Below are 24,687 nucleotides of genomic sequence, written 5' to 3' on the forward strand. Positions count from 1 at the left end.
TTCCCCAGCCTCGCAACTGAAGAAGAAGTTGGGATTCCTCAGCTCTGGTTTTTAAGGTTGTTTATTTTCTCTTATCTCTTGCAGTCTTTCTCTGACCTGCTGAGATCTGTCTGGCAGGTTGGGTTGAGGCACACTGCCCACCCTTGGGGTGGTGTTAACTTTTTATACTAAAACCTACGTGTACTTTATTTACAATAATTTTCCAATACCTATCACCTAGAGTAGAGACATTATGTCTCTACCCTAAACCAATCCAGAAGTGCCACCATCACAGCAGAAGATGGACGCTAAAAAGAAGAAGAAGGACAGGACACACCCAGATTCCTCCATCTTGCCTCTTGAACCCCCATTCTAAATCCCCAAAATTCTACTTTTTCACCCTGTGATAAATTCACTTAACATTCTACTCAAACCCTTGTGGCTTGTAAATCTTTACACAAAGTTGGTAATTGTTTCCATGGGTTAAAATCGAAGGCACAGATGTCTTTGACTCTGTGCCAAGGTCTCTGAGCCCCCTGCCAGGGTCTTGAATCACCCAGGGCAGTCAGAGGAATGTCCTGGGTTCTGACAGAAAAGGAACTAAAGGCAAGAACCAAACCAGCAATGCTGTCACCTGGCCTGGGCAGCCAGGGAGCTGTGGGGCAATGAGTGTCTTTGTTAATGAAAACCCTGCCTCAACAGGCATCCCAATGCTCTGCTCCCTCTGTGGGATGCTGGAAGGCTGTGCCACACTCAGCTGGCTCTCCTTGGCAGCTTAATGCTTTGTGATTGAAGGCAAAGGGAGAAAGGGCAAACAATTTGTATAAATGGGATGGAAGTCAGGAAAGTTATTCTGCAGGTGCTGGGCAAGCATCAAAGTTCTGAGATCATACACAGAGCCTAGCTGGAGAAAAACTCTGTGCACAGGAGCTGAGAAAATGTCACCTTTTCTTTGGAAATGGAATCCTTCCATTGGGGTTGGGGGGAATGGGTGGGAAGGCCACCCGAGCACAACAGTCAACAGTCTGGAAAATGCAATACCCAGTAGTGCATGCAATAATGAAACAGCTGCCTTAGCAATAACTGATGTGAGCTGCTTCATGGCTGTGATTTCTTTTCTCATACAAAAGCAAAAAAATGCCCTTTTATGGCAGGAGAAGTCAGAAGTGTCTCTTGCAGCCCGCTGCTAAAGGAGTTTTCCCCTAAACTATGAAACCATCACTATTACTTTTTCACAGGTAATTACTCACTGCAGTTAATTTGGAGCCATATTCAAAGTGAAATGGAAATATCCTGCATTGCCCTTTCCCCCTCAGACTGCCTTGGCATTATTATTATTCCCTGCTCTGGTGCCCGTGGCAACAGCCAGTGCCATCCCCAGTACCTGAGCACTGGGAGCTGCTGATGCCTGACATTTACCCAGCTGGCCTTGGCACCACGGGCTTTGCCTGATGGGCATCACACCTCCCTAAGCCCCCCAGTGCTGAGGGGTGGGTGTAGGAAAGCAGCAAAATGAGTTTAGTGACTGATTTCCTCAGTAAGATACTTCAGGTTTGGCTGCTGGGTCTGCAGTGAGCTATTCTGAGAAGTGCAGGTATCCACAAGCACTGTGGATAAGGACTTTGTGTGTTTATCTCTTTAAAAATAATAAAAATAAAAATAAAAATAAAAATAAAAATAAAAATAGCCACTTGAGTGAATTGCCTTCACAGGACACAAACTGTGCAGTTTGCAGCCCCCTTTGGAAGCAGCAGAGTCCTTTGGGCTGCCTTTGGCAGTCACGGTTCACAGCAGGGTTGTGCAGCCTCATTGGTCATCTGGGCCAACACAAATTCCAGAATCAAGCAAGGTGACAACCCCTGTCTTAAAAAAAATAAAATCTCAAAAAAACCCCAAACTCCTCAAAGACACCAGACAAGTTAAAAATCCACCTATACAATCAAACCATACCTTCCTACAGGGACTGTAGTCACCTGCATCAGTACATTAAAAAAAAGAAAGATTCTCTCACTGGAAGTCTTCAGTGCTAGGGAAATTGAGAGTAAGACAGAAAATGAAGCCCAAGGTTATGAGGGAGGAATGGGACCCCAGGCTGATGTTCCTAAGTGCACAGAGAGCAAGGGGAGAGCCCAGCAGGAATGGGAGATGGGGACTGGAGGAGCAGAGCTGCTCTGTAAGTAAAGCTATGTATTAGAAGTGGCAGAAAGGAAAATGTTAATGAAGCACGAAAAAATGAGACTCAGTAGGGAAATTAGTGGAGGGGAATAAAAACCTCAGCAGGAGGAAAGCCAGCACGGAGTGTTAAGCAAATGAATTGCACTGGAAGGGATCCCTGGATCAGGTTTGTGGTGAGATGTTGTTCATGGGGTTTGTTAAAAACACGAGGGGAGAGGGGGTAATGAGGCTGTGCTGAGCACAGCCCTGCAGTGTTGGCCTCGTGATGGGGAGCTCTGGGGGGCTTCAAAATGGGGCATTTTGGCAGGAGCCTGCGCCAGAGTGGAGTGGGAATGGGACATCCTTGTCACTGAGGGGTGGAGGCTGGTGGGAGGTGGGGTCAGTGCTGTTGGCTGAGGGGAGTGACTGAAGGCAAAAGGAGAAAAGGTCAGATAATTTGTATAAATGGGATGGAAGTCAGGAAAGCTATTCTGCAGGTGCTGGGCAAGGATCAAAGTTCTGGGATCATACACAGAGCCTAGCTAGAGAAAAACTTAGTGCACAGGAGCTGAGAAAATGTCAGGGGAGGCCTGGGACACCATTCCATGCTGCTGCCCATGAGGACAGTGTGGGATGGGGATGGAAGTGAGGTTGGTTACAGGGGCAGGCAGCCTGGGAGGGAGAGGGAAGGGCCTGATGGGGATGGCACAGCCAGGGCTGCCTTCAGCTGTCCAGCACTGCAGGGGACTCTGGGCAGCCAGGGCACCAGAAGCAAGAAATGGGTGACTACAAAGTAAAAGTCAATGTACTTTTGTTGGGAGACATAGAGTATCCTAAGGATTAGGGAACTTTTAAAGGAATCCTTATATACTTAAAAGTGTGTGTGTGGGGGTAGAGACCCCCATGTTCCATGTTCACAGCATCTGATAAAAGCCTACAGTACTGCAGCTTTGCAGCATGAAAATAGGAAACTCTGGGGCATCATGTGAGTACCTGCAGCTAAAAGACCTAGAAATGCAAATGGTCTTTTCCCTTCATGTTTCAACTTATATATTTTTCTTAATGTAGAAGAGGAAGCTGACAAAACAGGCAGAAAAACCCACATGCATGCTAGGTCATTGAAAGGAGTTTGTCTGCCTGCAAGGTCTTGCTGAAGAAAGGCTTTGAGCTTATCAGTGAGATTAAAAAATAAGGAGGGGGGGGGAAGAAAAGATGAAAGAAGCTAAGTTATAGGCTTGGTGCCTTTTATTATCTTCTGCCAAGGCTGGAAGACCATGCCAGCTCTGCCAGGTGTTTCAGAAGAATAACAAAAGCAGACATTAGGTTGAGCCAATGTGCTTACAGTCACTTCCTTAGGAATCAAAATTCCTGAAGGAACTTCAGCAACTGCTTCATAAAATCCTGCTCTGCTGCTGCAAAACACAGGCTGTTATAATTTAACAGAAAGCTGAATTAATGCACATTGTGAAGCTTTATCTATTTTGACACAAATGATTCCGGCTCATTTTTTTTTTTAATTGAATGGTTGACAGGCTTGGCAAAGCAAAGGGCTTGTGTGAGCATGTCTGGGGATGTGAGTGTGTTCATGAATGTACACACACAAGGAAGATTTGTGTTTCATGTCTCTCTGTCTCTGTGCATACTGCTATGTCTTCATGTATCTAGCATTTATTCTAGTATATCTAATATTTTCTAATTTCTAATCACATATTTGTGGTTGGTAGGAAAAACCCCAGTAGTTTCATGTCTTATCATCTGCAGCTGGTTGCAGCCTTTATCTAAACATTCACTGTGGGATGCAGCAAGGAATTATATTGGCAACTGCCATTAATCTTCTGTGCAAAAAGAAGCATCTCCTACATCAGTGTTAGAATAAACCCACTTGTCTGGTGGATGAGGCACAACTAAAAAGTACCCTGATGCAGAAGCAAAAATCCTCTCATGATGATACTTTTGATGTTGTACTAGCCCACCTGAGGCCATCAGGAAGGGCATCTTTAGTACAAACTGAACAGTAATGAGTTGGAACAGTTTTAACTGAACAATTTTAGTCTGATTTTGGGGCATGATACCTGGTCTGAAGGAGCTCTAACTTCACACTGTGTCACAACACCACCAGTGTATAAAACAGCCTTGTGTAAATCTCCCTGTACACACAACACCTGACTTCTGTTCCTCCAAACATTTTGGGGCTCCACTCTGCCTCTTTTGTCCCCTGAATGACCATGCAAGGCCTGGCCTGGTGTGGTCCAGCTGTGGTCCAGCTGTGGTCCCTGACATCCAGGGACCAGCTGTGCTCCCCAGCTGGCCCACGCTGCCCCCAGGTGAGCTGCTGAGCTGTTTGCTGGCTGCCTGTGACTCTGAGGAGAAGGAGCAGAGCTCTGGGGTGAGCAGGGACGTGGCTCTCTCCCTTGCACACAGCAGAGTGGTGGCAGTGAGCTGCAGCAGCTGGGAGATGAGGGGATGCTGGCAGCAGCTTCACAGCACACAGGCATGAGGAAATGAGGAGATCACGTGTGCCAGGGACCAAGCCATCTTCTACAGCCTCATGGACCTTTGACTGATGGATTTACTAAACTTGTCCTTGAAGACTCTCATCTTATTGTTGATAATGATCTGAAAGAGATTATACTTCCAAAATGGCACTCTGTGTTGTTGGCTTGGGTCATGGGCAAAGGAAACAAATAAAGGAATGCTGAGTGAATTTACATAATTTCTTGGTTCCCTGCTGTAGAAATATATGTATATAATTATCTCTTTTTTTCTAATACTTGCTGCAAATTTAGATATACCAATAGGTTGGTGTGAGGATGCTGTTATTCCTGGAGATTTTTTTTCTGAGAAAAAACCTCTTCCATTCAGCAAGAAAATATTGTAGTGTTGTTTTTTTCTTCTCCTGTATCTGTGCAAGTATGTACAGAGGGATGTGAGGGAGAGTGAGAGAAAGGGAAAAGCCTTACAAGCAGTGGGTTGCTTATGTCAGCAAATAGGGAGAACTTGCTTGGACTCAGCTTTTTACAAGCATGTGCCAGCTATTAAATAAATGCCATATCCATTGTAATGCTCAGATAATAACAACAATAAAGAAGTCTTTACATCTGGTAAACAATTTCTATGCTGACTAATGTGATGAGCCTTGGGTTGGCAAGCAGTAGGGGTTTAGGCAATAGGCTGAGAGAACCCCTGGTATTTGTGAAGTCCCACAGTTAACTCCTAGAGCTCCAAGATTTCCTTAACTCTCATCCCTCCCTTAGCCACAGGCAATTTTATGCTGAGTTTTTGGCACTGGGAGCTGCTACTTATTTGCTGCAGTCATATTCCTCAGCTGCTGAGCAGCATTATCAGCTTATGGGGTTCATGTATGGAAATGTTACACCTTGGTTGGTCTCAGCAGGCCCATTTTTCTTGCACAGATTTATGGCACTTTCTAGTAAGTTGATATGCTTGCTCAGAGCCGAAACAAATTCCCGGTGAGCCTGAGTCAAGAAGAGGAGGATTTATTGTTTTTCAGCCTGAGTGCACACGCGCACCCAGAGGCAGCCAGCATGGGTCACAGGCAGGGAAGTGCCCAAGGGCTGGGGCTGGCCCAGGTGGGTCCTGCTGCTGCTCCTGCACCTTTGCAGGGGGGGAAGATCCCATCCATGCAGCGTCAGAGCTTCAGCCTCACCTGCACAAAGCTGGCAGCTGTCCTTCACTGCAGAGCACCTGGTGCAAAGGTGACTGCATGGAGCATCACATTGGAAGCTGCCACTGGGCCAGGAGTGCAGGCAGCTACTGCTGGTTGTGTGTGGGTGGGTTTGGAAGCATTTGTGCTTCATGCAGCACTCCAGGCACTGTGCCTGCTACCTGTACCCAGCCCAGCAAGGCCAGGGATGCTCTGCTGCAGGCACCACCATGGAGTGAATCACACACCCTGGCAGCTGCAGACTTGTTATACATCCTGCACACCTTTGCTTTCCCTCTTTTTCCCCATCCTAGCTGAAAAGGTGTTTTTTCCACTCAGCTTAGCTGTCCCCCTCCCTGGTTTCTCCTGCCCCACCAGTGCAGCAGAGCAGAGCTGCACACACAGCCCCATGGGGTTGGCAGGGTGAGCTGGGCTCCCAAAGTGCAGCAGCAGGCCCAGGGCTGGGCTGGGCTGGGCAGCATTCCTGGCAGAGCAGAGGTGAGCAGGGGCTGTGCAGCAGAGGAGCAGCATGTGCTGCCCTGAGCTGTGTCTGATACCAGGCTGGGCACTGGGGAACAGAGGAGACCTGTGGCCTCACTGAGATGGGAACCTCCAACCCCCCACTGGTCCTCACCTGACTAGCAGGGGCCTCAGGATTATCTATCATTATCTATCTATCTATCTATCTATCTATCTATCTATCTATCTATCTATCTATCTTTCCATCCATCCATCCATCCATCCATCCATCCATCCATCCATCCATCCATCCATCCATCCATCGAAAAGGCAGAGCAAGGACTGTGAAGTCAAGGAATAAATAAATGGCAGCACACTAACAAGGCAGACAAAAATGAAAGAGAACTAATTTTCCCCTCTGCCCAGAGAGCAAAGGACACTGACCAGTCCTTAAGAAGGGCATTTTGCTGAACATACCTAACGAAAACATTCCTAAGAGCCACTCAGGAACGCCAGGTCTGATTGATGGGATGTCAGGAGTTGTAAATCACGGGGTCACAGGTGTGGGGGGAATGAGTGGAGCCATCCTCCCTCTTGCTTAATTGAAGTCAGCAGTCACCATGGGGAAATGCTGTACTCTGTGGAGTGCACAGGCTTCAGGGAAGACTTCAGTACAGCACACGCTGATTGACTGATGTAGGAGTGAATCAGAGTAACTCCAGTCTGGGAGAGTGGATGTGGGATGTGCATTTATTTCCTCAAGTGAATGAAATGAGGAAATTCCCACCTTCTCCTTCACTGTATTATTGAAATCATAGGCAAACATATGCTGGCTTTGCCTTTGTATTTTATTATTTTTCACCACATTATTTCTACCACCAAAAGGTAGCTCAAAGGCAGCATCGTGACACAGCTGAGTGGAGTCTGGGTATCAAAGCCTACACATTTCCTAGATAAGAGAGATGTGTGATCAGCCTCTCTGATGGGAACACACACTTCCCAAAGCCCCAAAGAGGGTTTTCCTAACATTATGCCTAGTGGCAAGGAGATATCAAGTGTTGGACTGAATCAATCTGGTCTGAAGGTCCTGTCAGGGGTGGGGTAAGAAGTGTGGGGCTGGAAAACCCCCAAAAGCTTGGGGAGCACAGGAGCTTCACAACTTCAGCAGAGGAGAAAACCCCAAACCAGGGAGAGCTGAGGCACTGAGGTGATGCCAGCAGGGAGTTTGGCCAGTGAAGTCTGGCAAGGATTGCTGGGGGGATGTGCTGGGTGAGTGCTGAATGGCACAAAAACTCCTGCACCTTTTATATAACATAATTGCGTGCTTTATTGATATACACAGTAAAGCAGTATATAATACAGTAGTAAGGCATATATTTGGTGAAATTTGGTATGTTGTGAAAAAATGCAGTAAAACAGAAGTTTATAAAAATAATTAGTAAATGTTACAGTGTTGGTGTTAAAACACAATATATTATGATATCCAAGTAATAAACCAGTACTGAGTAACGATGAAATAACATGCCATATGGTATTTATGTATTCAACTACACTGATTATGTTTTACAGTTTAATACTTTGTCATTATAAGGAATATGAAATAATTCCCAAATTATGCTTAAAAAAGCAGCAATAAAGCTTTCAACTTTTTAAATACTTTTTGACAGACTCACTCCAAAACTAAGATCTAAAAAGTAAAACAAACAAAACAAAACCCTGATGAAAACAATCGTGCAATCTCTTTTTCCTCTGTAATTTTTCTGAAGAGAAGGTTTAATGTATAGGGGGGGAAAAAAGAAGAAACCCATCTCTTTCTCAAATCACAATTTAAACCTTCTGATAAAAAAGGACATGAGAAATAGTGAGGGTTCCTATTGTAATCAAGTGTTAAAAAGCTCTTTATTAGGAAAGCAGAGGTTTGGGGGGGATTGTACTTTTTCTGTAAATGATTAACGTTGTTATTACTTAAACAATGAGACCTGATCACACAATGGACACGTGGTGATGATGTAACATTGTCATACGTAATTGTCAGGAACACCACAAAACCAAAGTGAGGTAGAAATAGCATGACTAGCCATGTTCAATGTTAACTAGCATTCAAAATAAAATCTTTCCCAAGTTTAATTACACTTCATACAAGAAGAGGTAACAGATTTTTTTTACTCTTGCAATATAAAGTCAGATGGTTGTGTTTCTATGTATTTTATGGTAAAATTAAAAGCTGGTTAAGAAAATGAAGTGGTAAAGCTTTTGCTGACAGCACCTCATACCCAAACCTCTCTCTCACAGAGCTGCAGTCAAGCTGGCTAATCTGTTTCTCTATCAGCTCCTCTCTTTCTCACGTTACTGTTAATTGTGCAGGGATTACATGTACAGAGAACCGGGGAAGGAGAAAGGACCAGGGCCTTTGTTTTGGTGATAAATATTCATGGAGCAGTGTGACTACCTTCACCTGATCACCATTTGAGGCAGGAACAGCAGTAACTCTTGCACAGCCTTTCCCAAAGGTGGCTTGCAGCACCACAGCTCCCTGGGACCGGCTGCTGCAGCAGGATGAGACAGGACACAGGGAAGCTCTGGGCTCCTCTTCCAGAGGGACGAGGATCTCCGTGCTCATCACCAGCACTGGGGCTGCACAGAGCTCTCTGGGTACCCTACTTGTGCTTTGGGTCAGAAGCCAACCCCACAGGGGGCTGGGGGAGCATCTCCCTCCCTTCTCTCCTCTGCAGCAAAGGTGACAGCAGGGGGAGAGCTGTCCCCAGCCCTGCTGAGCCCCAGGGTTCAAACCAGTAAGGCAATGTCTATGTTCCTTTACTAAAGTATTCAGGAATTTAGTCAGCAGAGGAAACACTAGCAGGTTAACTTCTTTCCTTTCCTTTTTTCTTCCGAGATTTTTCTTTTTTAATTGTTTTTTTTTTTTGCAGGCTCTGTCATATAATGTGCTCTTTCATTTAATTATTGCAAACTAGCTGTGTAATTGCTAGCTGCTGTCCAAAACCAGGACAGTAAGTAATGTAATTCTTTATTTTATTGGAAAGATAAAATGTAACTACCTTCATTGGAAGTTCAGGTTTTTTGGTCATTTTTTCTAAGCCAGCCCTAGTCAGACAAAACCAATGAGAAATGTAAGGTGGCCATTCTGGTATCACTGCAGGAAATATTTCCTTTTTTTTTCTTTTTGATAGGCAAGGAAAAGAACACAGGACATGAATCTCTCTGATACTGTTACAGAGCTGAAATGAAACTAAACAAATGCACTGCCTCAGTATATTTTTTTTGTGTTTTTTTTTTTAAGGGGGTTTCTATAAACAATTATTTTTATAAAGCACACTTTAGTTTACAATCTTTCATTATAACTGTTATAAATTTTTTTTAAACAACCCGAAATGCGTTCCATATAAAGAAATGGCAAGTTATTTAGCTATCAAGATTTTACATGTAGATCTCTTATAATTTTTGTACAATTGCATAGACGTGTAAAACCTGCCATTGTTAACAAAACAGTAACAGACTTAGGAAACTACTGAAATCTACAGTATAGTACCACTACCCTTCACAAAAATATAGATTTGTTTTCTTGTAAACTCTTACAGTCTAATCCTCTTTGTAGTATGAATATTATAAAAACCATGCGGAACGCCTGAAGTTGTAAAACACATCTCGCTATTCTAACACCTTGTCGTCGGTCATCACGGTCACTAAGGTTTCCATCGCTCTGCCCAGGTCGTCTGCCATGTGGAAAAGGCTCCCTACATTGTGGCCTGAAAAAGAAAGTCAAAGAGGAAGTTAAACAAACAGGATGCAGCAGCATGTGGACAGGAAAACTTCCCAGATCCGTTGTTTTCCACGTGCTGCTCTCCATCACCTCCAGAGGAGACTTCCAGAAGTCTCCTGGAGGAGTCCAACAGGTTCTCATTAGCAAAAGCTGCCGGGTTTGTGCAACATTTTAACAGATATGGCAAACCACCCTGCAAATAAACAATTTCCCTCCTGGTGATGGAGCTTCATCATTATCAATGTTCACCAAAAGCAACAATTAAGTCCATTGACATCACAGAAGAATTTCTGACTGATGCTGCAAGTGTTTGAGTATCCAATGTTCTATCAAGGAGAAAAAGAGAAACAAACAGATCAGCAGTAATTAACTAAATCATTAAAGCCAAGAGGTCTCAGCAGGATACCTGCAAAGATAGATATAATGATGACCAAACTAAGAAACTCAATTCATTCAATCATTTTAAAATACCCTTTCCTTTTTAAACAGCAGTTCAGCACAAATATGCCACAATCATCAGCTAACTACTATGCAGGAGTACACTTGTGCATTTCCTTTCACCCATAACCACTCTGAAGTCCTAAGATGGTATAACCACAACCTCCTACACAGAAGTGATGAATAAAAACACAGTGCAATTCTGGAGATGAAACCTGCAACTTCTCACACTCATGTCACTGGTGCAGCAAATGGTGATGCGTGGTAAGAAATGGCTTCATCACAATTAGAGACCAAATAAACTCAAGGATGGGGAGAATGAATTGCCAAAAGTTGCCATTTTAGCCACTGGCACACCTTGTCTGGTCTCCCACTGCTCTTCAGAAAAGTGTCTCCCTCCTGCAAGTCCTGTGTGAGATTTCAGAGCTCTATGACTGTCTCAAATACCCTCTGGCACCTCAAATGACAGAGACATCATGGTTTAAACAGCTGAACCTTATCTGGAGTCTCCCTCCTGAAAAAATATGACTGAAGAGGGAACAATACTGAGATCTAGGCACCCTACAAGATAGGGATCCAAACCAAGGACTGAGTGTTCAAGATTTCTTGCAAGGACAAGGAGGAATGAGCAGACAGAAGGTCTTAAACCAAGCAGAAGGAAATTATACTCCACACAGCACATAATTGTATTACTGAACTCATCACCACAGGCTGATGTTGAGGCCAAACACATAAATGAGTTAAAAGAGGAGTTAGAAAATAACCACTGAAGAAAGATTTATTTAGATGCAAAAAAGTGCACGTGACCTCCAATCAAGAAGTCTCCACACTGCAGAGTGCCAGCTACTGAACATTTATAAGTGAAGTATTACTCAAACTGCATGTCATCCTGGCCTGAGGGAGTTTGATTTACTCTCTGAGAGCACTTGTGATAGAATATTTGTCTGGAAAAACACAGGAAGTGCAATGCCATGTGCCCACAACTCTGGTTCTCAGAAATGCTGTGCATTAGTCTGGATGCTGAGTCCTCAGCATGGTCCTTGAGGATGGAGCACCCAAAGGAGGGAAGGACATGACCAGGACATCCGGGACACACCTTTCATGCAGTCCCTGCCTGTAATGTGCTGGAGCCTGACTGACCATTGCACACCTGCACAGTGGCTTCCCCTCCTGACACAACTGCAACAGGAATGAACCTTCCCTGCAGGGAAATCAGCCTCACCATCCTCCTCCCAGTGTTTGCCCAGTGTTTGTGGCAGTCATGCACTGCTGACATTTCTACAGTAAATCAGAGCCTGGAGTGATCTCAGTTCAGCAGCTTTTATGGAATAGAAAAAAATTACCTCAGAACTATTCTGAGAACCACAGAATGGTTTGGGTTGGAAGGATCTTAGGAACCATCCAGTTCTAACCTCCCTGCCATGGGCAGGAATGCCACTCACTAGACCTGACTGCTCAGGACCCCATCCAACCTGGCCTCAAACACTTCCAGGGCTGGGGCATCCACAACTCTGGGTAACCTGTGCCAGTGTCTCACCACCCTCAGCTAAGAGTTGCTTTCTAACATCTGGTATAAACCTACTCTTTTCCAGTTTAAAACCACTGCCTATTGTCCTATAACTATCTGCCCACATAAAACTCATTCTTCCTCCCTTTTATAAGCCCCCTAAAGGTACAGGAAGGTCTCCCCAAAGCTTCTTCTCCATGCTGAACAACCTCAGGAGCTCTTTTCTTCTGGGGAACTACTACCACCCTCTATATTCAAATATTAATTTCTTTTAGGGTTGTTAAGAGGTTTTTTGTTTGGGTTTTTTTTGTTTTTTTTTTTTTTTTTTTTTTTAATTTAGCATTGATGATACAAAACTAGGCTGTATTTAAACAAGAACTATTCAAGAAGCTGCCCACTGGACAGTGAGCTGTGCTGTGACACAGCTTGCCAGACAGCAATACAAAAAACCACTTGGTTCTGGTATCTGGTGACAGTTTGCTAACTGCACTAATGTGCAAAGAAACAGATGCATCAATCAGCAGTTTCCTCCATACATCATAAATGTATAACCATCCTATTCATCTGAAGCAAAACCTTGTAATTTCCTCATCAGCATGACAAGTAACTGCGTGTGAAAGATTCCTGCCAAGTTTTGGTCAAAACAGAGTTTATTTTAAAGTAAATATATCCTACCACATTTATTTTAGCTGTAAGGGATAATCTCTGTCACTGGCATCACGCAGACTGAGATCAATCCAGTAACTTACACCAGCACAAGTGAAAATGTGACAAAGCCATATGAAACCAAGAGCACATGGGAGATGCTGGTGCAAACCAGCTGAGCTGCTGAGCTGCTCTGCTCACCTGAAACTCTGACTGGGAATATTTTTTTTGGGAATATTCCCCTCTGGTATAAGCAGAGCAATGCAGTGACTGGGTAGCCAGCTGTGAGAGGATGCCCATGGGGTGATGGGCTTGCATTCAGATTTGTTGTGATTTGTTATTTCTAGAAAACTCCAGGGCTCTTCAGGATTTCAACACTGCTCATTCCCAGGAAGACTGATCACCCTTTTGTACGCTTAGAACAACCCAGACTGCTAAAGTGCATCCTCAGAAATTAATACTATTTTGTTCTATCAAAAAAGAGGTGGATCTAGAAAGAATAACTTCAACCAAAAACACACACAAAAAACCTTTCAGATGTATGCCACAGTTGGTATAAACTGTGACATTGTTCAGGCAATTAGGAGTCCTTATGGTTCCATGAATCCCTAGGTACTTTCTGGTATTTAAAAATTACAGAAATGTCCAATAGTACTTTTTATTTCTTTACCTGTTAATTGATATCATATTTTTGAAATAACCATGCTTTGAATCTGATTTCCCTCCTCAAAAGCTGCCCAGTGACTAAGAAGATACAGCTCCCTCTCCCCCACAACACCCACACTCCCTCTCCAGCTCAGGACTTAATTTCCTCTCCATAAGAACTGAACTCTAGTACTGAAATGTAGGACGTTGGCATTTTTAATTAAGAAATAAATGAGAGAAATACTGTCCTAAAAGCACTTAGAAAAATAAAAATCAGAACTTTCCATTTTTATTCATATTTCTGAAGCAATGCTATCAAAGAAGGCATTAATTCCATTCTTCTTTTTTTTTTTTTAACATTAAAGCTGAGAAAGTCTTATCCATGCTTGAGGCACTGAAAAGTTGAAAAATGCTGCTATGTAAAAAAAAACCTAGTAGACACTTTGAAATGCAGCAGTAAAGCTCAAAATGGACAGGGACAGTATCAACTTAAACTTATGAAATCCACAGCTGCCATTTGCTTGGGAAGCAGAAGACACCTATTTCTGCAGACACTACCTACTCCCTTCTGGTCACACAGAGAATGATGTGTTTCACATCTGCTGAATTTGCTTCAGAGACTCTAATGGAATCAAGGCCCATGGGTGTGGGCACAGGAACAGAATACCAATCTTACACTACAGCTTGTCAGAAAAATAAATGTGCAACATTCAGACTTGAAAGAGTGGATTGAAAGTAAATTGAGAAATCCCAACACAATACAGGGCCTTTTCTAGCAGAAGAGATTTCTATCCCTTTACTGACAAAAGAAAAATCCTTCCTGTTGGTGACTTGGGTTTTGATAGCCTTATTAATATTGAGTAATGCCACAAAATCCATGGGATTACACACAAAGACAACACCAAATGTGAGTAATGGAATCAAAACCTGGCCAGGTGGGTTTTAAAACCACAGGTTCTGCCTTTGCACGTACAGACTCACACCTAAAGCAGAAGCTGTTCTGTACCTTAGCTCATATCCTTCATAAGCAGGTGGACAATTGCATTTTATATTCAGCTCTCCAAGTTACTGAGGTCCCTCTGGAACCATTAGTGAGCACAGGCTCAGCCAGAGAGTGCAGAGCAGTTCACTGAAGTCAATTTTTTAGGGTTAAACTGCTGGAATCAGATCAGGTAGAACATGCCAATTTTTTTTTTTTTTTTTTTTTTTTGTTAATTACTTGTATTGAGTATGCTCTCTGCAGAAGAAGATTTTTTTTTAGTAATATGCATAAATATGAATGAGGATAGTGGAAATCAATGCCCTGTTTTTGCTAAATGGGAGAACAGTTCTCAGAGAATATGAGCTGAGAACAAGGAGGGCTCAATGTGAAGCATTTCCCATTAAACTTCTGGATTTTTACAGTCTGCTGATGCCATCTCAAGCACCCATTTTTGATCCATATGAGAGGACTTGCCATTCAAGGACAGACTTAATCTTCACCAAAGGTCTCACACCTTGAAGCAGCTGAACCTGCCCCAGCACCTACAGCTGAAGCAGAGAACCTCTGTGTTTCAAGGCACACATCAGGACAAATCCTGGCTTTCCCTGGCCCCTGTCAGTGACTGGGGGTTCACAGCAGCTCTGTTAAGAATGTTTTTTCCACCAGCCCCACCCTCTGTAGCAGCAGAAGTTTGCAAACCAGGTTACCCTTCATTCAATTCCTGCCTCATCCACACCGAGCGTCTTCTGTGCAGGAAAGGTCATTTCACAGCCACTGCAACTGCACTCAGGCAGCCTCTGAATATTTTATCTTTAATAATAATTTTCACTAGAAATTCATCTTTCAAACACTGTGTCTGGCTGGCAAGTGAAGAGCAGCTTCAGAGAGGAAAAATCAAGGCTCTGGAAATGCTTTCAAAGGAGCTGTGACAACGCAGTGCAAACGCTTTCCCCCATTAATGAGCAGCGACACACAAATTCCAAAACCTATTTTGCATCAAACCAACCATGTCCAAAGTGCACAGTGAAAACCATGGCCCATTTGCATTGCTGAATGCAACGCTGTGGAGCTGGTGAATGTTAGTAGCATTCTTCTTTCTGCAATAGTACATCAGGAAATTAAACCACCTGAATCTCTCATACCTCTCAACTCTCATATTTCTAAAGAAATATTAAAAAAAGCTATTTAATCACTGGAGATGATGGTTGGTATACTGGCACATAGATGTTTGTAAGCAGAACAGCAAGAGAGCCCAGTCTCCCTGTTGTGCTTACACACAAGAGCAACAGAACATGAATCAGTGACTGCAGCATATTTACTGACAACAATTATCATTCAGAGGCTTAATTTCAATGTATTATTTTCTCCTCCCCATTCCTGATTTTCCACCTCTGGGAGCATGTAAGGAAATGCATACCCCTGAGCTGCCATTGTCTCCAGTGAAAGTTGAGAGGTACACCACTGTCACAGCACACATGGGGAATGCACTCAGCAAAACCAAACAAAACCCAGAGCAAAATGAAACCACCCCCACCCTCCACCAAGCCCAAGCAACCCCGTGCTGTGTCACACACATGCTGGGCACAGAAAGCAAGCTGTGACAAACAGAAGCCATGGCAGTGAGCCTGCGTCTCACTAACCTCTCTCACTGGCTTTCCAGGGGCATTTCCTCCTTTAGGGACAGAGAGAGGAAGTGGAATAATTGTCAGAAAGAAAGGAAAAAAACCACACCACATGAACATATGTTTTATACTGTAAAAGACACTTCAATTTCCATTTAGAAATTTAACATTAAAAAATGCATTTCTGCTTAAACAGAGACCAAAAGTGCACTGAAATCCACTGATGATTCTGAGCTGATTTATTCAACAACAGTTCTGTAACCTGTGGCTTGGTTTAACCTCTCAAAAACAGTTGATAAAACTACTTACACCAATTTAAACACCTGTCAGCTGAGAATAAGGACTGCAGACAAGATCTGAACTCACTTTCTGAGCATCCTAATTAGCAAATTTGAGTACTTCTTGCAATCAGTGTAAATAGTGGAAACATTTTCCCCCAATGTCAAATTAATTTATCCAGACACTTTACATTGTATTGTAGCCTACATAAACTGAGGTATGCATTGATATAGATGCCTATGTGCACACATATATTTCACACCTACAGAAGTACACTGCAATGCAACATGCTCACATTGAGGATAAATATATTATAAAATATGTTTGCAATCTGCTGACCTGCAAGCATGGTAAAACTGAGGGGGCAGAGAGAAAAACAAGAGAAAAAAGAGTTCAAGTGAAAAAGGGGAAAAAAGAGAAAGTATCTTGTCATGATCAAGTACTAACAAAATGGAGTCAATAATGGGTTTAACTGCAAAGAGGCTCCTAAGAAGCCTTCACAGAAGCCATACTTTGATCATGCTGATTCCTCTCAAACACTTACAGCATATTTTGTTTTTAGAAAAGGGAAGTCAGGTGTTACTCAACAGTAGAAACACCCCTTTGTCTACCTTTCCACCCCACAGGCAGCCACAGTCTCGCTGTCTCCAGCAGCAGTGTCCCACTGTCACTGTCCCATTGTCACTGTTCCACTGCTGCTGTCCCACTGCCACTGTCCCACTGCTGCTGTCCCACTGTCACTGTCCCATTGTCACTGTTCCACTGCCACTGCCCCACTGTCACTGTCTCACTGCCACTGTCCCACTGCTGCTGTCCCACTGTCACTGTCACTGTCCCACTGCCACTGTCCCACTGCCACTGTCCCACTGTCACTGTCTCACTGCCACTGTCCCACTGTCACTGTCCCACTGCCACTGTCCCACTGCTGCTGTCCCACTGTCACTGTCACTGTCCCACTGCCACCGTCCCACTGCCACTGTCCCACTGCTGCTGTCCCACTGTCACTGTCCCATTGTCACTGTCCCATTGCCACTGCCCCACTGCCACTGTCCCACTGTCACTGTCCCACTGCCACTGTCCCACTGCCACTGCCCCACTGTCACTGTCCCACTGCCACTGTCCCACTGTCACAGCTCTGCCATGCCAGGCCTGCAGTCCCAGTGAGAAAGGCACTGCAGCAGATGCTGCAGGATGATCTTTGCCCCAGAGCTGCTGTAAATGATGCAATTTTAAATGATGTGTGGGACACTGGGGAGAGAGACAGACACATAAGGGAGAACACACCAGTCAGCATAACAGTAACCTAATTACTGTTGAGCTTTGCTCTATGGCAGGCTGTAGGAGAAGGGAAGAGAGGCAATAAACAGCTTTATGGGTATTTTACAAGCTGCAGAACAAGGGCCAACAGCAGAGCAAGGCAGAGCAGAGGCAGTACAGGAGAGGAGGAGAGGGCAGAGGAAGGAATAGCATCACTGACCAGCATGGGCTCTGTGCCATGGCTCCCACCAACTCCAGGCAATGGAAAGGGCTGGGGCAGCCTCTGAAGGCCCGAACAGCAGAGGTTACCACTTACAGAACAGAGGAGCTTTTAGTTCCTGCCCCTCTCCCCAGCACACTTCCTATTAAAAAGGACATCAATAGGTTCAATAACAACATGCTCTGCACATGGGTTTTTATTCTGCTCTTCAGTGAAATCTCGACTCCAGTGATGTCTGTACCACCTCACTGGTGCAGAGGCGTCACTTCAGCTCTAAGGACTCCACCTCACAGGCCTGCCTGACCTTCTAAGACTTAGATGTGTGTCTGCATAGCCTGAGACCTCCTCTGGCACTTTTGTCAGGGGTCAGGAATTCCCTAAAAATGCTTTCTAAAAGGGGAAATGAGAATATCTCACCAATATCAATAATGTAACAGCAAATCCCTGGAAAGGAAGACAGAAAATCTATTGCATACTTTGGTAATTCTCTCAGGAAGAGCCCCAGGGTTTAGGTCACCTTAAGGACCCCAGAAACTGCAGCATAGTAGAACTTGGTTTGAGAGTCCTGGGGCAGGAATGGGACCCAGCAGGAGATTAGCCTGGGTCCACAGTTTAGCTTGGGTCAAGAAGAGAAAAGGAACTGCCTACAAGCAAAATACTGGAGTTCTTAAAAATGCCTTCCTGTCTGCACAAGCACCTACAACTGCAGTTACACAGTGTTTAATTTAAATCTACATGAGACAGACTGGATTCTGCTTGAAAATGAATGCATTCAAAGGTGACTGGGGTAGCTCAGCACCACACAAAACAGCTGGTGAGGACAGACTGTGGTGAGTAATCAGCCCTAGAATTTGTTAAATGCAGCAAAGATCCACGCTACTCCAGCAACAGCTAATTTCTTCTGGAGGAAGATTAAGAAGGGTTTAATGGATTTTACGTTATTTTCTTCTTTGCATATGAATGAATGCCTGTTTCTAAGTTTTAAGGCAAGGAGTATGGTTTGGCATAAATTGCAGAGGAAGAAGATTGTCTATATTGCTGCAGTACTGAAAATTTGTGTTCTGTAAGGCATCCAAATACTGATACGCAATCCGTGGGTACCTAATTATCTATTATTTCTGCTCAAATCAACATTTCCTGCCCTTACAAAACAGAAGAGCTTTTCTTTTCTTTTTTTTTTTTTTTTTTTTTGGGAAGCTACATGGCATTGCATCACAGGCAAAGGCAAAGGTACACAGCAAGTGAGCACATCAAGCCTGAAAGCAGAGGCACCACCAAAAACTTAATGTAGGAGTCTCTGCAGATCCAGGTCAAAAAGAGAGCACAAAGCAACAACTGCACTGCCCCTGTCACTGAGCTCAGGAAAGGGACAGGCTGCACAAAAGGGAGATCTGGCTCTGCAAAGAGCCTTTTTTCTCAAGACAAAAAGAAAAATCTGTTGAAGTTTTATTAAATTCTTTACCATATTCTCAGTTTGCACCAGAACTGGACATTATAAAACAGGGCAGACCTGGTCCACCCCACCACTGTCCCATCTGCAGAGAAGCTCATCCAAGATCAGTTCTGCTGAGCAAAAAGGGAGCAATGAGGGGTCTCAGCCACCTGGGCTCACTGTGGTGGGATCCAGGAGCTCAGCACAGAGAAGGTGACACAACCCAGGAGAGGCCAGGGTATCTCACATGGAAGAGTATTTCCAGAAAACTCCACAGGACAGAAACGCCAGGGTACTCTTTCACTGACTCAGTAAAGTGTGAAAAGTCTGCTTCATGAGACATTTTACTGTCAGAATAAGAGAAACTGCATTATTTGCAGTGCTGAAAGTTGATAGTTTCACTTAGGATGTTGGTCCCATTCATGACAGAGCCTGGCTGATGCACAATTGAGAGGAAAAAATGTGACTGGTGTGTTTTAATGTGACCGAGATAAAAATAAAACTCCTAAAAAAAGAGGTGCTATTCTTAGTGCCATTCATTTATTGCTGTGGGATCTTGTAATTTCACTGCACCACACCACAACTGTGTTAAGCAATACCATGCCAAATTGTGAGGACCAGTCTCTGTCCAAATGCTCTCACATTATGTCATGGCCTCAGCTCTTTTAAGCCATGATGGTCTCATTTCTAATCAGTTTTGGCTCCCACTCCTTCACTATCTCCCAGCAGGGGCCCAGCATTGCAAATCTGTGAAGCTCTCAGCAGCTTCAGTCAGTTCAAGCCCCTAAATACCTCTCTGAGCTTCATCCACAGAATGCATTTGCCATGAAACCACAACTGCCAAACTCAGCCTGGCCCACCAAGAGAGCCACCTGAGGTGGTGCAACTCCTCAGTGCTGCAGGAGAGATAAATTTGGCTTTGAAAATCCTGCCAATCTTACTCTCTAACTGTGAACCAGTTCCCTGGAGATTTAGTAGTTTGGGCACAAACACAGCGTGAAAATGTTTTCCTCTGTGGCCCATTATTGAGCAGGGTCAAATAAACCACTGAGGTGGCATTTAATGGTAGATTTCCACTAAATGTCAGACCTCTGGCTTTGACATCTGTTTTGAGTTAGCACAGCAGCTGTTTGAAGCAGCTGCAGCAGTTATGAACTTGCTGGGAGCAGCAAAGTAAAAGAGGAGTGGATGGGAAACCTTTTAGATTCAAAGGAAAGAAAAATTCCTTAAGGACAGCAATCATCAGGTATTCAGCAGAATTTCTCTCTCCAGAAATCAAACAGCTTTTGGCACCAACAGCCAGCTGTGCAAGGAGCAGGAAAGTCCTGTTCTCCTTAGGAAATGGCAAGAACTGCCACAAGGTTAAACTGAAGAAACAAACAAATGAAAAACCCTATAAAAGGTGTAAGGTACATAAGTTGTTGCATCTGAGGTCTGCTTGTACAGGTCCATGACACAATCTGTTTTGCATTTGCTTCTCTACAATACATTTAAAATGATGTCATGAAGCCTTGATGCCCTTTTAAAAACAACTTTGTGCAGCAAAAGCTTGAAAAATATAATCTTAAGGAATCTATCCCCAAGTGAGTGACAATTACTATGGATTTTTATTGCCATGTTTCAGAATTCCAAAAGAAGAGCCACTATTTCCCAGTCTGAGCAAGTCTTACTCTCCAGGTGCTTTTGACAATATTTAGGCTAAATATGTCTGTGATGCTCAGCTACACATCTGTGCACCCAAGCACAGAAATTCAGTCCTTTTCTCTCTTCACTGCTTGTTCAGCTCTGAACTTTTCTTACAATCAAAGCCTTCAAAACTCTGTTTGCTTTTGTGAATTGCTCTGAACTCCTCCAGGCTGTTGTTATTCTAATAGCAACGGGACACCCAGAATTATGTCCCTGATTCAAAAGGCCTGACACTCCCTCTGCTGTGACATGCTGACATTTAGCTTGAAATTTAACACACTTATTTTTACAGGGCTTTAATAATTTTTACTTATTTTTTCATAAAATCATTGAGGTTGGAAAGGATTTTTAAGACCACGGAGTGGAACTGTTAACCCAGCAGTGCTGAGCTCTCCACCAAACCAAATCCTGAGGTACTACATCTACAGGTCTTTTAAATACCCCCATGGCTGTTGATCCAACACTTCCCTGGGCAGCCTGTTCCAATGCTTGACAACCCTTTTCCTGAAGAAATTTTCCCTAATATCCAATTTAAATCTCTCCTGGCACAATTTAGGGCCATTTCACCTTGTCCTACTGCTTGACACTTGGGAGAACAGACCAATCCTCACCTTGCTTCAACCCCATTTCAGGTACTTGCAGAGTGATAAGGTCTCCCTTGAGCCTCCTTTTCTCCAGGGCAAACAACCCCAGCTCCCTCAGCTCCTCTATCACAACATAGTTCTGAATGGCAGACTGGGACAACTGCATTTCTGGTAACTGACAATTTTTGAATTCTACCTTATAAGAATCAATATAACCAAAAGTATTGTTTATAGATATGTGCTATTGCTTGTTTGAGTTTATTCTTCTGCTCCTGAACACCTCCTTGAGGTAGGCATTCACACCTGTAACCTGAGATTCAAGGCAACTTGTACTGGAAAGGAACAAAATTTCACTTGCACTATGCCTGAGTCCTTAATATTGTGCTGTCTTCTCAGGCTGCTCTGCCAAGCTGCTTTCACTCTTCTGCAACTGCACTTTGATCTTCTGTTAAAGATTAGAAATCTGAGATACAGATTACACCTCTCAACAGCAAAAAGGTTCCTGATTCAGGAGTTTGCTGAGACCAATCAACTCTGCTTCCTTTTCTTCTTCCTGCAGTCTTGAAAATTTTACATCAGAGATGCCTGATGCCTGTGGAATCTGACTGACCACAGCATCTTCCATGTCACACTGAAAGTCTGCATGAGGCTGCAGCACATCAGATGTTGGATATAAACTTTGTGTATTCAGGTATCAGTTGAATATAACTGAATTATTAAATTGGGAATAGAACAAAACTTCATGTAACAGAAGTTTACATGAGCTCTCAGCAGCCTCTATCAACTAATGAATGGAAATTCATTTGCACTGGCTTTAGGACAAACTATTTCTTACAGAGAGCCTGACCATTCCTATTCCTCAGCCAAAAGGAATTACACTAACCTGGCATTCATGCAAACACATCAAAAGATATATGCAGAACACACAGAAACATAATTGAAGTCCTAATCTCTTTAGCCAAAACCTGGTACAATTCCCAAAAAACTGAACAAGTTTCTCTCCCAGCTGGACTAATCTTTTTGTGTAGCCCACGGGAGGGGAAGAGGCAATTCTGGCTCAGCCTGGCAGTGCCTGGGCCAAGGCTAAAAGCAAAGTCCTGTGGGAAGCCTGGCTCTGCTCGGCTGAGCCTGCTCCTGCTGCTGCACCAGGAGCTCCTCTCGTGGCCTGGCTGGGGGGTCTGACACCAAAGGCTGTGCCCCCTCCTCACTCACAGCCCTCCTTCCAGCTGGAGAGTATTTTATTCTCCATGGCTGCTAGTCACACAGGGAAGCTGCAATACCTTTTGTGGATGCTTGTCATCATCTACTATGTTTTCAAGACAGTTACTGAATGAAAAAACAAAATAAGGGAATACATTCTTTCTCTCTAGCTAAATGACCACAGTTTACACCCTAACAATGAAAATCTGAAGCTACAGCTCAATTTACAAAATTAAAATATTATCTGATCTTATCAATTTCATTTCTTCTTCCTTCTAGATTTTATATTCTCTGAGTTTATTGCATGAAGCTTTGTATTTTTCACTAATAAGATAAAGAAACATTTTCTATTCTCAGTGAGCAGGAGGTGATGTCTAACAGACTGACCTCTACCTATTTATTGTAGACAGAAATGAACCACTCTATTTCAAATATCTCATTAAATTTAGTTTCATAAATTGCTCCTATTTCACTGAAAACTAAGCTTGTTTTTAAAAAGAAACAATGCCAGTGTCATGACCTATGAATACAGATTAGATATCACATCTGGGGAGTATTTTTACACATGGGATACCTACATGTGACTATGCAAGATCTATGCACAACACATTTACACTAATGATGATCACTAATAAGAAAACACTGTCTGTTGTAACCTTCTGCACACAGCAACTTTAAAAATAAGTCCATTTTAATCTACAGAGCAATATTAGGAAGACTTTTCATCTGCTGTCTCTCATAGCAATCATCTAGGTAAAACAAGGGCTGGACATAAGACTTTACATAATGCTGAGGTGGAGCTCACTGCATTTGACAATTTATTGTATTAGACTTTATTAAATGAGATCTTTCTAAATAATTCCATCCTTTGATCTATATTTTGAGATCTAATACAGCTTTTATTGACTTTTATCCCCCTGCTCACAGATGGTTTCTGGTGAGAGCTGAACTTTGAAAGGAAAGGATGGAGAAAACCTGACTCCACTGAAAGTTTAGTACAATGGCTAAAGCATTTATCTCCTAAAGAAGAACCCCTGGGTGATGTGTGAAACTTGTGCAAGGGTCCTGCAGGAAGTCCATGCCCCTGAAATTCACTTATCAGGCTGGCAATAGCAGGGCTTTCTCTGGCCAAGAGGCTGAGCTTCTTTTCACAGCAACAGCCAATATCCCAAACTTCCCATCTCCTGCTAGGAATCTCAGCCATTTCTCTTGGCAGCAGAGTATTTTCTTCTGGGCTCAGAAAAGAGCTTAAATGAAAACAGGTTGGACAAATAAATTCTGGTTATAAAAATGCCTATTTTTAGCAAACAACAGGAATGAGAGAAATGGAAACACTGGAAGAAAGGCTGTGGCTGTATGAACAAGTGCAGCCTACACTGCACAAACAAGCACTCCACTTGTTTTCCCTCCTTGCCTCTGGACCTGAGGGCTGCATTGACTTAGAACTCAATTTCAAACCACAGTCTTGGAGAAGGATAAGGACAGAAGGAAAATGTGCTAAGACACATATTAAAAAATAAATCATCAAGGGGACCAGCCAAAAAGAAGGAAAGCTGTGAAAAAAGGAACATGGCAAAAGGGAAGCAAAGAAAATGCTTGGGGAAGAAAGAATCTCACAAAGACATTGTCTCATTCACATATCTAGCAAGGGCTACCTGTGGAGGTAGCTTAAGGTAAGGAGGAACAGGCTGCTCCTCCACTCTAAACAAGACAGGTTTCCCTACAGCTATTGTTGAAATGAAAACAAAGAGCAGCAAAAAGCCTGATACCAAAACACAACCCCCTGAAAACATCAAGGAACAGAAAACACTTTTATATTCTTCCCTCTCATCTGCCACAGGCAGCAGTGCTCACCTCTGGAGCTGGGGAAGGAGTTGTTGAGCTGCTCCATCACTTCCTCCAAACCTGTGCTTGTATCCTGGGGAGGGCTGAGCAGCTCATCCTCACCTGCAAAGCAAACCCACACCGCTGCATGAGCCTGTGCTAACAGCTTGTATTGCCCAAGTCCTCCTCAAAGCCAAGGCTGTTCACTCAGGCACATGCTCTGCTTAGTGTACAATAAAAATTTCAAAGGTGAATTTTGTTGACTGTTACTGTTCTCTTTCTTTATAAGGATCTAAGGGAAACTAAATTAGGAGCTTGGGACAATTAACATT

The 24,687-nt window shown here is 43.4% G+C and overlaps 1 protein-coding gene across 5 annotated transcripts in view; it reads right to left on the reverse strand.

The window, feature by feature from the left end:
- Nucleotides 1-7,558: 7,558 nt before the first annotated feature.
- Nucleotides 7,559-24,687, reverse strand: part of DMD (dystrophin) — a 979,219-nt gene continuing 962,090 nt past the window's right edge. For 3 of the 5 annotated variants that reach the window (XM_058822052.1, XM_058822043.1, XM_058822035.1), the window contains 3 exons: nucleotides 24,386-24,478; nucleotides 15,892-15,923; nucleotides 7,559-10,020 (listed from right to left, as the gene is read on the reverse strand). In XM_058822052.1, the coding sequence (XP_058678035.1) occupies nucleotides 10,009-10,020; nucleotides 15,892-15,923; nucleotides 24,386-24,478 (137 nt within the window). In that variant the 3' untranslated portion in view covers nucleotides 7,559-10,008. The remainder of the gene's footprint in view (nucleotides 10,021-15,891; nucleotides 15,924-24,385; nucleotides 24,479-24,687) is intronic. The other 2 variants (XM_058822026.1, XM_058822018.1) reach the window with 1 other exon arrangement.

The sequence above is a fragment of the Ammospiza caudacuta genome, chromosome 2 (assembly GCF_027887145.1).
Source record: "Ammospiza caudacuta isolate bAmmCau1 chromosome 2, bAmmCau1.pri, whole genome shotgun sequence".
Classification (NCBI taxonomy): Eukaryota; Metazoa; Chordata; class Aves; order Passeriformes; family Passerellidae; genus Ammospiza; species Ammospiza caudacuta.